Source organism: Oryzias latipes, chromosome 15 (genome assembly GCF_002234675.1).
Source record: "Oryzias latipes chromosome 15, ASM223467v1".
NCBI classification, from domain to species: Eukaryota; Metazoa; Chordata; class Actinopteri; order Beloniformes; family Adrianichthyidae; genus Oryzias; species Oryzias latipes.
In genome coordinates, this window is record NC_019873.2 from 29,167,164 (window position 1) to 29,181,630 (window position 14,467).

A 14,467-nucleotide genomic window follows, 5' to 3' on the forward strand; every position below is an offset into this window, starting at 1 on the left:
CAACGTTTCTGCACACTTTTATACATTTTTCCTCTTTTATTCTGGTCGTTTCTTCCTCCAGCAGACTTGTGTTCTTAACAAACCATTAACAGGTTACAGCGTGGGAGGGGGGCGGCCACTGCTTGGCATCTCCCCGGAGGAGCTCTGACGGGGACTGAGGGAGCAGAGTTCAGGGGGTCGGGTCAGACCTTCTCACTGCGTTTGCTGGGACAGAGTTTGAAGGTGGAGTGGACAGAGGGGTAGGACCATAGGGGGGGCTCTTAAGGTCACCGGGGCACAATCGAGAGTTTGGATTTTGTGTCACGCTGAGCAGATCCAGGGACCTCCAGCTGCCAGCCTGAGGTGTTTGCTTTGCTATTAGCGCCACGACTATTTGTTTTCAAAAGTTCTGCAGCTGCAGCGTTTTTTCTTGAACCGTCTGCTTTCTTTCTGCCAGACTTTGATAAGCAGAGCTCATAAACGCAGCTGAAGTGCAGACGTGGAGGGTCGTTTGTCTTTGCAGCAGTACGGGCTGGGGTCTGAAACCTGAGATTGGGGCTGCGGCCCTGGCTGCAAATCAATATGGTGTGGTCAGTGTTGGACAGGCAGAACAGCTCACTTTGTCCATAAAGTCCAGGGAAGATAAAGAGATAAAAGTGCCCGGTCTGAGAGCTGATGCCCATAAAAGCACTGCCATCGCTTCTCAAGGCTTGGTGGAAATGTGATCCTGTAAAAATATTTTCTCCTCATTAACCTGTCATCTGCAGGGCTGTGACGCATAGCTGGGGAGTGCTGGGACAGAGCGGAGTGAGTGGAAGGAATTGTAGAGGCTGTCTGGGGGCCCAAGGGGGGGAGACTTAGCCAGCCTGGAAGCTTTATTTGAAAGTCATCCTGTGGTAATGTGTTGAGTTGGGTGAAAAGGCTTTGGTGGGCCCCGAGTGTTTAAACAGCAGCGGTTAGCATAAATCTTGCCAAATGTAGACCTCAGACATGTTCAAGCCCCTCCTGCACAGATGCACTGAGTCTCAGCACTTATGGCCATAGAGGTGCAGAGAGTAGCTCTGCATGGGGACCCCCCACCCCCATAAAAAAAGCTGTTTGTTTTGACATGTCTTTCAGTGAAAGCTTTAGTCCAGCCTCGTCGTCGCTGTCATTTGTCTACCTGCAGAAGTGTTTCTGCTAGCTGCAGCGTTTACGCCTGTCCGTCAGCAGCCGGAGGCCCCTTCGTCTGGGCAGACCGCTCTGTGAGGATGACAGAATGAGAGCGCTGTGTGCAGGACAGAGCACCCATGTCGGGTTCAGGGCTTGTTTATTGGTTTTAGACTCAGACTGACTCTGCGTGACCCCCGGGTCAGAGTGCTGGCCTGGGCCTGAGAAGGTTAGGCCTTCCTGCCTTGGGGTCACACTATGCCTCTTTGTCTGCTTTCTTAGTTCTTGCTTGGAAGAAAATGACTAGAAAGTAATGAAAGGATCTGTCCATCCAGCATTTTTACTAACCAAGAAATCTTAGAATCTAGAAACAAGGAGTTCCACACATGCATTCAAGAAGGGAAGAAAAGCTAAAAAAGCTAACTAAAAAAAGGAAAAGTACTTTTAGGCTAATTCTAAACAAATGATTTGTATTTTTATTTCGTTTTTATTAACCTATTTGCAGTTTATTACAATTAAACTGTCAAAAAACGAGTGTAATAAATGGAGAAACTCATTTTACAATAAAATGTGACCCAGATTATTGCTATTTTATTATTATTGCTGCTTTCTTGCACTATAATGCTAGTGAGAAACAACATCTCGTCTCACCTGTGTATTTCTCTGCAAAAACTATGTGTGGAATGACAATAAACAAATCTTGAATCAAATGAGAATCTTGGTAATCTAAGTCTGTCCATCTTAATAAATCCTCATAAAATTCAAAACACTTATTCTTAAAACATAAATGAAAATGTTTGTTTTGACAAAAATAAACAATAAATTTCAGTCCATGTCAACAAGTATTGAACTTTAAAATGACCTCTTTAAAACTGAGCCGAAAATTACACTGAAATGTAAGTTTTTTTGATTCCTATACCAGTTTTTTCTGTTGTCAAGCGTTTGGATCAACAGGACTTAAACTAACTTTAATAATAATTTCTTTACTTCTAGATCCTAGCTCTAAAGGAGACAAAAAAGTTCCCCACCGGGGTGATTTAGAGCAAAGAGAAGTTCAACCAAGTTATATCCTGCTTTTCTTAAGCCTTCAGCGTAAATTATATCCTTGCATTTGATCAGATATCACCTTTGGCACACTAAAAAAAGGATCTTTAATGAAATACGAGTTATTTTTGCAGCTCATATTCCTACCCAGAGTTAAGGCGTCTCAATCTCTGGGGCTCCGCCTTTCTCTCCTTGTGGGTGCCGCCCATTTCATGACATCATCCTAGAGTCGGCCTTGGCAGCGTGTCTGCGTTTCTCCCACCAAAACAAACCACATCTAAAGTCTTGCAAAGATTGATGTGCTTATTGTACAATGAAAGCATTTAGCCGATCACTGCTAGCTCCACTCAGAAAGTGTGTGTGTGTGTGTGTGTGTGTTAGCCTGGGGGTGGGGCTGGCAGTGCAGACTCTTACTGGAAGGGGCGGTTCCTCACTTTGTGATGTCACAATGTGAAGACCCACTTATTTTTATGGATTAGGAGGGGCTGGTGCTCAGAGAGCAGTTTTTAGAGGAATACTCAGCGATGTGTGAATGGATCAAAATACCACTTTTGTTGTTTTTATGAGGAATGAACATTAGAATACACTTTAAACGCTCAAAAAGTTGATTTTGGTGGAGATAAACCCTCTAAACCTGCTAAAATATTTGGACGGTCTAAAGACAAGGCTAGAAATCTTAACGAGTAAAAAATAGTTTGCAGCAGATTAAGAACACATCGCACAAAAATCAAGTCGCCTTACTTTGACTTGATTTCCGTTTGTCCACTTTCAGAGATCCAGTATGTATTTTCAAAATAAAAGCTTTTTCACTTCATTTGTAAAACGCCTTTGTCTTTAAGTGTATGTATGCAGGAGCTCAGCGGAGTTTACGGTTGTGATCTCTCCTGTTCAGATGTGATCTAATGCTTGAACACGGAAAGAGTCGCGCGCTGAAGCTTTGTGCACATGTGCAAACAAGCACGCAGTGAGACTTCATGCAAGCTCAGCTTGAAATGTTTCAAATATGAAGTGTGCAGCAGATGTAAAGTGGTTCCTCGCCTCTGCTGTTTGGTTGGGTGAATCAAAGCCATCTTAAAAAAGGTAGTTTTATCATTTGATGCTGAAAGCAGAACATAAGTGTGCTCTGTCTCTGATACCTGCTGTAGTCGTCTTCTTCGCTGCCAGAACCGTGAAGTGTGTCATTTCTTCTGATCTGTCGACCAAAACCGAATAAATTGGTGTTAAAATTGAAATCTGTCACAACACAAGTGTGCAGAAATTGTGTTTGATGAGTAAATTCCACGCTCGACAAATTTTCATCACTTTCAGAAGCTGAAAAAGACGTTTGAGGCCCTTCAAAAAGCGGCCTCCACGCATGCCGAGCCCGTTTTCCCGCTTCTTAGTGGGAGTCGGGGGGCGAATCAAAAGGGGAGAGAGGTGTTTGCTTTCATGAGGATTCCTCAGCTGCACTGGTGCATTCCCGTTTATGGCTCTTGACACATTGCTTTTCATATAAATCCCAGGTCTGAGTGTGCGGCATCGTTCACTGTCATGAGGTGTGAGTAACCGACAGAAATGTGGGAACAAAGGGAGTGGGAGGAGCCACAGCGTTTGGCTTGGTGATAAAGGTCACCGCTATCTCTCTGTGCGAGATCTGCTTGGGCTGAAAGGAATGACTGTTGCCGAGCGAGGAACATCTGCAAAGTGTTGGAGATCTGTACATCAACTCCAGCAGAGATTTGTGTTTATTTAGCTGCAATGACTGAAGCTGCAATTGTTTACACTGAAGCGGCCTGTTATTTAAATGAAGCTGAGTCATTCTCTTGTTAAAGTTCATTTTCATTGGGAAGTGAGGTTGATTGGTGTTCTGTAAACAGTGACTGCTGCTCATTCATTTGGAAAACACTGTAAAACATCAGATATAAACAGTTACCATCACATGTTGTTTAGCGGGATTCCTTCAAAAAAAAAGCTTTTTTTTCCCTGTCGTCTTAATCCTCTCCTCTTTCCTTCCAAGTTGTTTTCCATTATCTTCGGCTCCCCCCCCGCCTTGGCTTGCCTCAGCAGCGTTAAACACCATCGCTTCGCTCATCTGCACCTCATTTTCTCTTTCCCCCCGTCTTCATATTCATCTGATGGTGGCCAACTGAAACTTTTTTTTTCATCCTCCCGTGACTTTTCTGACTAACTGAGCCTTTCAGAGTCAGTCGGTCACCTTCTTCACCGCCGATTCCGTCTCCTCATGAGAGGGACGCTGACACATCAGTCTGCGTGGAAGACGTTTAAAGGGAATCGGACGGAGTTTCCAGAGTATAAGTTGCAGGAGCCAAAAAAAAAGGCTGATAAAGAAGAATAAACCACATATAAGTCGCTCCGGAGTATCGCACTTTCGGTAGAAAAATGTGATACTTCTGAACAAATTCAGCAAGCCCAGCTTAATGATGCATTCACACAGAATATGATTCACCTGTGTTCCCCCTTTCTTCAAACACGTCAAATTTGATGTTGAGTTCTTGTCCAAAAACGCCTTCATAAGCTAGACGCTCCTGTTGCGGTTTAGATCAGCTACATCAAGTTCTTAGCCTCATGGCTACATAGAGATGTATCTCTGTATGTCTCGTTTACAATGCATAGAGGAGGCAGAAGAGTTCCACAAAAACATCAGGAATCACGTCTCCATGTCTGGGTTCAAAAGCTCCTTCAGTTTTTTTATTTCATTGACATCAATCTTAACCTTCTACTGCATCTGAATGACTGCGCTTTCAGTGATACTTCTGTGTTTCTGTAGCCGTATTAACTTGTTGTCCCGCATTTGTCAGAGTAACTAAAAACTAGAATAAAATTGTCTGCATGCGAAACGGGAAAATATCATAAGGTGCAGCAGGAGAATGATCCGATTCACCTCCATGTTTGTTCTGGATGACACTTCTTCTGCGTTGCTGTCAGTAGCAAATACTGATACACGCACCTACATTGCCCCCTAGTGGCTGTTAGTGGGACAATAACACATATGTGAGCCTATTTGTTTTAAAAATTCATACATAAGTCGCTCCAGAGTATAAGTCGCACCCTTGACCAAACTATGTAAAAAATGCGCCTTATACTGTGGAAAATGGAGTAAACCAAAAAAGGTCTTTTTTGGCCATTGTGGGCTTCAAACCTGTTTTGATCATTTAGTTTGTTTTCTGTACTTTTTTGGATCATGGATTGAGAAATCTTGCCAACAAATTAGGTGCAACATTACTTCAGTCAGCTGTAAGTTATTGCCAGATAAAAAAGCGGAAACCTTCACAAACACAGAAAACGCAGGGCAATAGAGCAGCTACAGAAGCTCCAAGTTACCCGTGGTTTCCTTCCAAACAAGAAGGGGAAGGGACCGAGGCAAGATGGAGCAAGTCAGCGATGAGCTCAGCCTTCGTGTTCAGTCCAGTAAAGAAAACAAGCTGACGATTGCATGGTGGAGACCGAGTTTTTTCCTCCTTTCATTCCTCTCTCCTCCATCCAGACCACTAAAATCTGCGTCCCGTCGTTCTTGTCATCCTGCCTCTTTTCAGGGGAGAATTGAGGAATTGTGTGTCCGCCACAACCAGGCTCTGTGTATAATTTTGGTTAGATGGAAATCTCTTCCTTGAAACTTTATAACAAAGTGTCTCGTATATCATTGTGATCTGTAAACACTAAAGTATAGACTTGCAGAAAACTGGAATCCTTTTTTTTTCTTTTGTTGCAGACAAGAGAAACCCTCACAAAACTCTGAGCTGCTCTGACCTGAAATGTTTCGTGTTTGTTGGATCCTTTCACACCTCTGTTTGGCTTCTCTCCTCCACATTCAGGCTGAGTGTTTCTGTGCCACCCAGGTGTGCGCTTTTTGTTTAGGGGCGCGTCTGAGTGCTGAATGAATCCATACAGGTGAGGCTGAGTGTGAGACTCGCAGGCTCGAGCTGTTGGCCTTTGTGGAAGCTGCAGGCTTTCAGGGCGTCGATGCTGCTGCATCCGCTGCAGCTCTGGTTCATTCCACAACCGTCCGTCTGTTAGCAGCCACACTAAAAGCATCTCGTCGGCCTCTTGAGCTGGTATTGTCTCTTTGTTTTCTTAAAAACAAAGAGAAAAGTGTGTTTTTGGTGTAAACTTGTTCCTGTGGCATTTTTCTGATGCGGTAAATTAGGATTAAAAGTGCATTTCTGGCATTTCTTTATTTAAATTGTTGTGAATCCAGAGCAGATGAAACAATACGGTTAGATGAAGATCATATTTTTGACATAGGAACACAGCAACGGGGAGTGGAAGGGGGGCGGGGTTGCTCTGTGCCAATGGTCCCAACAGCAACTCAGAGGTGAGTTTCTAATGCTGCTCTGCAGAAAGCATGTCCCAGAAAACGACACAGCTTTTTGGATTTTGGCTAAAAGCTTCGGAATCATAATTAAAAGAGCACTAGGGAACACTTTGATCAGTCAAAATGGATCCATAATGCCATTAAATATGAATCACACTATAGTCAATAGAAGTCAGTCTCTTTTTTAAACATTTTTAGAGCTGATGGGTCACAGTCAGGCTGACTGTAGATGGTATTTCCTTTATCTTGCTTATTTATACTTGGTTGTGAGGACTGTTTTGCGTTTAATTATCAGCACTTCTGACCTCAGTTGTGTATGAAATGTGCTGCAGATAGATGCTGCAGTCTTTGTCCTGCAGTTTAATGTCATATAAACTCTAAATATTGTTGTGTGTGCTGAGGCGGGCCAGCAGGCCCATGGCGGCGCCTGACTGTTTACAGAGCTTTCTCAGCCGTTTGTATTTGTTTGGGGCCATGTGATAGAACGCAGGTTTTCTGATAATTGATTCTCCTTCCCTCCTTTCTGTTCTCCTCATCCTTCTCTCCGTTCTGCAGCTGTTTCTGTTCAGCGCGGTTTACTTTCCGTCCAAAATGTAAGGTCAAGCACAGACTCCTACCCATTTTGACAAGCACACATTACAAAATGCTGCCGTGTTTATGCCTGGCGCTCGGCGCCGCAGACGGCGCTCTTGACATGGAGAGGCGTAGATCAAACAAAGAGTTCAGCCTCAAACCTCTTCTCGACCCCGAGGTCTGTTTACATCCTGTCAGGCCTTCAACCCTCACCAGTCACTGTTGTGTGTGGAAGTGGCCTTCAGTTCCTTAGCTTCATGTAACCCACAGGAAATGATGTAGTGTAAATATTTCATTAAAGGCTGGAAGACACTGTATGGTACTTTAAGCTTTTTGAAGGTGTAGCAGGTACAAATGAGAATGAAACTTCTCTTTTTTAGGGGCAGTACCGGCCGTCAGACCTCCTCTGCCCTGAAACCTACGCCTGGGTACCGATAGAAAGATGCACAGCGCTGCTCGATGACTCCCGCTACGCCCGCTTCAACCAGGATCCGGATGCAGGTACTTTCTGATGCGCTGACTCTCCTCCTTTGTGCTCGACGGCGGACTGTCGAAAAGTTCCTCCAGATTCAATCATTGGACTGGAACAAACTTCTGTTTAATTGTCCAAAATATTAGGAGTGAAAGATGGAGGTGGGAGAGGCGAGGTAGAATGAAGCTGCCTGCTGGTTCTGAGCTGGAATGAAGAGATAAAGAGAAAATAAGGTGATTCATGTGGAGGAGGAATGAGGGAGTTGGTAGCAAAACCTGATTCCCATGAGGTCACATCTGCAAAGAAGGTGAAAAATGGAGCTTTGATATTAGTTTTGTGTTCCTTTCATGCGTTTCCTGCTGGTAGAATCAGATTAGCTGATTAAGTTGAATTTTAAACTTCACCTTTAAAAGATAAGTTATTGTTGTTCATTGTTCATGCAAGACATTTCAAAATAAAACGACTGCTGCGGGCCATAATTGAAGCTGTGAGCGCCATTGTACGGCCGGCGGGCGCTACCCGCCCCCCGCATGACCTGCAGGTGAGAAATTCATATTAAAAAACACCTTTTTTTCTTTTGTGTTGACTGACCTCCATAGAAAGCATTTCATGTTTTGGTTGACAGGTCGATGGATTTATTTTTTAAGAAGAATCGTCAAAAGTAAACTTTTGGATTTCCTTGGCAACAGATGTTTCTTGCTGACCACGCCCACATTCCTAACGCATTTGAATCGTATGTCACATTGTTCCGGTCAACGATTTGTGTTTTACATTTTCACAATATTCCAGTAAAAGCTTTTACGAGAGCTCGCCACGCCAACGCCGTTCAAAATCTGCTCATTTTAAATCCAACATTATTTCCTCCAAGTGGCTTCCTGATGATGATCCAGGTTAGGAGGAGATGGATGGAAATCCCTAGGAGGAGTTTCAATTCATAACTGGTAACTTTTTTGTGTGGAAAAGGTGATGACCTGTACTTAGGGTCAAAGGTCAACAATACTTGGTTGTGGTAATAGACTTTACCTGGTGGCGTGTGTGAAATGTTGTGAAGATTGCTTCAAAAATTTTGCCATATTGTGTGAAAAATGTGAAATTTTCCACATTTTCCAAAAAATGGCCGCCAAGCTGTAGTTTTTATAGCCGTCCCATAATAATTTTAAAACATTTTTGGGGAAAAAAATTCTGTTCTGGATTGGTTTTGGGTCTCTTGAGACCCATCAGAGATTTTGGCCCCATCTGTTTTTGGGGGTTTCTCTCACTGTGACGTCATCAGAATCAACTGTTTCCCAGACAGAAGAAAAGGATCTGATTATATCAGCAAAAGATAACAAACAATAAAAAAGGTCAGCAGTTATTCTTTCCATAATCATAAGCCCTTTCTGGACTGGACTTTATTAGTTAAGGTACCTGCTGGTTAAAGTGTTGGTTGGAGCACCAAACCCAGGTGAAAAGACAAACTCCTTAATAGCTCATAATCACTCATTTACAGCATTGCCATTAACAGCTTAGCTGGAGGCACTGCTGTACCACCAATCAGTGCGCGGGAACACACGCCTGTGGCCGGGAGGTCCCACAGTTGTGGGTTCTCACCGTAGCCAGCGCCGGTTTGTCTCTGTGGTTCTGCCGGTGCCCCCGCTCCAGCGGGGCATGTTGATCCTGGACCCGTCTGGGCTTTATTTCAGGCTTAGCTTTCCAAACACAGTGTCGACACCTCCCAGCGTTTGCTGCTCATCTCGGTTTTGGTGCCCAGCTGAACTGCAGTCAACCAGAAAGGCAGACGGCGGCGGGTTACTGTGCAGGCCGGTCAGTTAAAGTCCTGGAGGGGAGCTGCAGGGGCCCCCCGCTCCCATTTACTGCCCTTGTGGTGTAAAAGCGTTGAGGCGGAGTGAAATGTCTCTTCTGGAGCTGCTGTTTAACACTTAGTTGTGGATTTGACCTCAAACGGGAGGTTTGTCTTTCAACTAAATACATATCACTGTGATCATTAAAGTCTTTTAATTTTCAGACGTTTCAAACGTTTATTTCTTGGGTTTGTATTTGTCAAACTGGAGTGTAACTCCGACAGGGAACAGAAAAACCGTCAAGCCTCATGTGACCTGAGAAGGCAGCATTCCAGCCTCTTCCGCTGAAGTCCACGCCTCATTCGGGTCACTGAGCCGGCCCGTCAGAGCAGAGCTGTAATGAGGTGTGTTAAGACGGCTAATCTGAAGTTTACACGCCGCTCTTCTCACAATGATAACACCCCCCCCCCCGTTGACACACGGAGGGGGGGAGCGCCTCATTGTGACCTCTAACAAACGTACAGTAGGTCTGAGCGGTTCAGCGCAGGCGAAGCGTCTCTCAGAGTTTGACAGGCAGAGACCACGCAGCTTTAGCCACACCTGTCCTAACGAGCTGTCTGCGGGGGAGGGGGGGCACGCAGGTAAAGGATCAAGGGGGTAGACCACTCAATGAGAGGCGTTCAGGGAACACTTCTACACCACGTTAGGGTGAGTAAGGGGGACACAGGTGTGACGCAGGCGTGTCCCTCATCACCCCCCACCCCCGCCAGCCCGACCCCTGAACCCAAACCCGACAGAGCCGCGGCCCCAGAGCGGTGTGTCACCGAACATCCGGTGACGGGATCTGCAGCCACTCCAAATGAGAGGAGAACGGAGGAAGCTGGAGTGAGTGAAAGGGAGAAGAGATGTTTATGTGAGGAGCGGATGTTTGGATTTCCCAGACGAAGAGAGAAAGATGAGGCCTCTGCTTAGTGTCACCGCTGCTGTCAAGAAGACGTCTGCAAGCCGCATTTATCTGTCCAGCGCCTTCTGGAAAACCTGCACTCATTAATATCCTCACAACGAGACTTTGCTGTGGTGGAGTGGGCTGGCAGCCCTGATGAGGAACACCAGACCACGCTGCAGGCCTGCGGCGAGGAAGCAGCGCACGTTGAAGCGCTCCTGAACGTGAAGCCCTCATTCCGTATCCGTATGGAAGCTCCAGAAAATGTTTGGATCCTCAAACGTGATCAGGGCTGAAATGATCTTTGATTCCCTTTGTGTGACTCAGCTGGTTTTCATGAATAGAAGCTCATAAATAATTCTCTCATTTACAGTGAGCTTGTAAATGCTGGTTCCATGATGGGAACCTTGCAGAGGCGGGTGGATCTGCAGAACCTTTCCTCCTTTTAGCTCCGTTTGAGGCAGACGCTCTGATGGAAAAATCCTTTTTCATCTTTTGTTCTTCAGCACAAACTTTGGTGCAGCTTTTAACAAGATCGTCTTTCAGTTATGATTATGACATTTTTAGCTGTGGCAGCGTCTGCAGAGCGGCAAAAATGGATCAGAAGGCAGTTTGCAAAACCAGGATTTTTATGGGAGGGGGGGGGTGGCCTTTCAGATGTTGGACAAACTGAACCATCAGTCTTAGACTTTTCACATTTGGAGAAAATGAGCTTTTTTTTAAAACTGCCTTTAGTATGTTCGGGGTATTCTGGCTCGGTCAGCTATTCCTGCCCGCCACCCCCACCCCCCCAGAGCGGTCTTATTAGGCTACGTTCACACTGCAGGCTGAAACGACCCAATTCCGAATTTTTTGCCCCTAAGCGACCCAATTCTGATCTTTTCATGACAGTCTGAGGCTACGTTCACACTGCAGGGCTTAATGCTCAATTCGGATTTTTTCAAAAAATCCAAATTGTTTGCTAGACCGTTCACATTTCCAAGTAAATCCGAACTTTTGTGATCTCCAGTGTGACCGTGACACGACCCAAACGAGACCCGCATGCGCAGAAGCCAGAAGAACACTCAACGGTGAACGACGTCACTCGTTGTTTGCGGAGCCAACGTTAACAATGGATGTCAACAACAGTGTTGTCAAAAGCGGAGCTCTTTTTGTAATATTAAATTTATTTTCACGAAGGAGCAGCACAATTACAATCTACTCATTTTAAGAAGGCAATGGAGTCGGGATCGTCTGGACCCACTGTAGTGGAAGAGGAATGTGTATGTGTTGGGGCCGCGCGCCCGCGTGTGTGTGTGTGTGTGTGCAAGTGCGTGCCGCGATAGAGAATGGGGGGGGGGGGGGGGGGGGGGGCAGTGTGGGCGCGCATTCATGTTGTGTGTTACGGAGGACGGTAATAAAAGAAGGTTTCCCCCAGAATAAATGCTATGGACTCTTTATTAACCCGTTCTGGAGAATCTAAGGATCAGAACAGGGAGGAGGAGGAGGATCGCCTCGGGTCCCCCGCGCTTCTGAGCACGGTGGAAAGGGGAGAAAGAAAAAAAAGTTATCGCAGGAAATGTTCAACACCACGCTCTGCCATTTAGCTGGAATTTTTTTCAAAAACCGTCCAGTTGCGATAAGAGCCCTGGAGTTTGGCCTTAAAAGAGCGATCAGCCCAAATATTAATCCAATCCGTGACCTCCCTTCCCTTCCACTGACTGGTCTCAGCAGCATCGTCCACCATGGTTGATGTTTACGTTCTCGTTCCCGCCTACTTCAACGCAAAATGATGACGTTTGTTGCGTGTCGATGACGTACGGTTCGGAATCAAGTCGCCTGGCCGGTCAGACGGCGGTCGCAATTGAAAAGAACGGCTACAATTCGGAATCAGGACGGCAAATCCACGGGGCCTGGGTCGCAATTGAAAAGATCGGATCTGTGTCATTCAGACTGTCATGAAAAGATCGGAATTGGGCCCTTAGGGGCAAAAAATTCGGAATTGGGTCGTTTCAGCCTGCAGTGTGAACGTAGCCTCAATGACACAGATTGCCTTCTTTGACAACACTGTTGTTGACATCCATTGTTAACGTTTGCTCCGCAAACAATAAGTGACGTCGTTCACCGTTGAGTATTCTTCTGGCTTCTGCGCATGCGGGTCTCGTTTGGGTCGTGTCACGGTCACACTGGAGATCACAAAAGTTCGGATTTACTTGGAAATGTGAACGGTCTAGCAAACAATTCGGATTTTTTCAAAAAATCCGAATTGAGCATTAAGCCCTGCAGTGTGAACGTAGCCTTAGTGTCAGAGCAGGGCTCGTCGTTTTGGGCTCTTCTCCCCTCGTCTGACCTTTTGGGCCTCGTGGTCGCTGTGATGGAAGCGGATGGCGTGACGCACAGTTTGATGGTAAACTGTAAAGCAGACCGCCATGACTCCAACTTCAGGGCAATTAGATCTTAGGGGGGGTAAGACTGCTGTCTGAGCAACGGCGCTCCTCTGCCAAGCGACTCACGGGTTGGCGACGATGAGGGTGAAGTTTATGGGGGTGGAGGGTTCTACGCCAGCCCCTGTTTACATCCATGACCCGTTTCTCTGCAGGAGATAGCCGGGCGCTGAAGGATGTGGGCAGAGCTCTGGTGCTGCACCGGCGGGCCGTCATGCCCTACGTGACCTACAGCCGCAAACGCAAAGGCGCCAGCGACGAGAGGGAGGTGCAGCAGTACGCCAGCCTGGTGGGGCAGCAGTGCGCCGAGAGGATCCTGCTTTACCGCTCCTGAAGGCCGGCCTCCCGCTGAGTCCACGTCTGTCCTTGAAAGTGCTTTCTGCTGCGTCTCCTCATAGTCTCACCGAGCTGCAGCTCCACAGTCGCATGCTTTGATTCATCCATTAGTCTGAGAATCTTTCACCTTTCCTTCTTTTTCCTGATTTTTCCACGCCCCCCACCCCGTGTTTTCCATCCTTCATCCCTGCTTCCGTTCTGATGCTGGAAAAGAAGATCTGATTCATTTCAGCAGCATCTCCTGGAAATCCTCTTCACTTTCCAGAAGATTCAAAGAAAAAAGAACATTTGAATCTGTTTCCTCATCCCTTTAAGGCAGTGTTGTATTTGATGTTTTCATGTTCCTGCTGTTTTTAATAAAGATACTGCACACACCCCCTAGTCTCCTTTTCCTGGACACGATGACACCCGTGTGACGTGGAACACGCAAAAGTTCCTATACCAAGAGTAGACATGGTACATGTTCTAGAGCAAACGGTTGAGAGCTGGAGCTGCTGTTGGGATGAGCTGACCGAACGTGAGACAGCAGGGCAGCTTTCCTGAAACGCAGATTCACAGTCCTGAAGTCCTGAAATCCCAATGCTTGTTTTCACCTCTGTGAAGCTTTTGACTCTCAGCATTTTTTCAAGAACTCATTAACTTCCTGAGCTGACGGCGACGTTTGGGTGCTTGAACATATTTGCAGTGAATAAAGTGGTTTTATTTGCTGTTTTTTGCCTGACGGCCTTTCTTAGTGAAACAATCTCCTTAAATATGGAAATAAATGTTTAGGATCATCTATAGACGCTGAGCAGCAGCAGGAATCCCCACTGGCTCACCTGCAGTCGCGACCCCTTCCCTGACCCGTCGTGTTCTGGGAGGCGGCCCATCTGGAGGGGAACCCTGAAGATCGCCGATTTGACCTCATCCCAGACCGATGACTCACCGCCAATTCTCCAACAAGGTAGCCCTGATGCTGGCGGCATCTCCCCCTCTGGCTTGCCGTCCACACACTTGCAGACGGGCGCACAGACTCCTGGAACGGCCACAAGCTCTCTAAACGTTGGTGGACGCCGCAGATGAGGCCTCGAGCCAGCGCGGCGGTGGACCTCTCTGTAAAAACAAGTGGCCTGGACCGGACGGCTGTTTTATGAGCAGACCATAATACCACAAGAAGTATAATGGTGTCACTGCTCATAATTCTTTGTAAGTATGAGGTTTGTGCTGACGATGCTGCTGAAGTTCCGTTCAGCCAAGGGTCAGCGTCAGGGGAGGCTTGGAGGGGGGGGGCTTCATTTTCATGTCAGGCTTCAGTCACAGAGACTCTTCGGATCCCTTTTGGTTTATTTTCGGCTGTCCCGGTGCCAAATGGCTTTGATTTGTCACGTTGGAAAGCATGCAGATTTTGAAAAAAGCTGGAGGCGGAGAACCTGAGCCCAGAGCAAGCAGCTGAGGTTTCATGAACTGTATAGGACC

General features: G+C 46.4%; 1 protein-coding gene across 3 annotated transcripts in view; it reads left to right on the forward strand.

Moving 5' to 3' along the window:
* ate1 (arginyltransferase 1) overlaps positions 1-13,389 on the forward strand; it is a 46,593-nt gene extending 33,204 nt beyond the window's left edge. For all 3 annotated transcript variants that reach the window (XM_004077495.4, XM_004077494.4, XM_011484750.3), the window contains 2 exons: positions 7,438-7,558; positions 12,832-13,389. In XM_004077495.4, the coding sequence (XP_004077543.1) occupies positions 7,438-7,558; positions 12,832-13,010 (300 nt within the window). In that variant the 3' untranslated portion in view covers positions 13,011-13,389. The remainder of the gene's footprint in view (positions 1-7,437; positions 7,559-12,831) is intronic.
* The last annotated feature ends 1,078 nt before the right edge of the window (positions 13,390-14,467 follow it).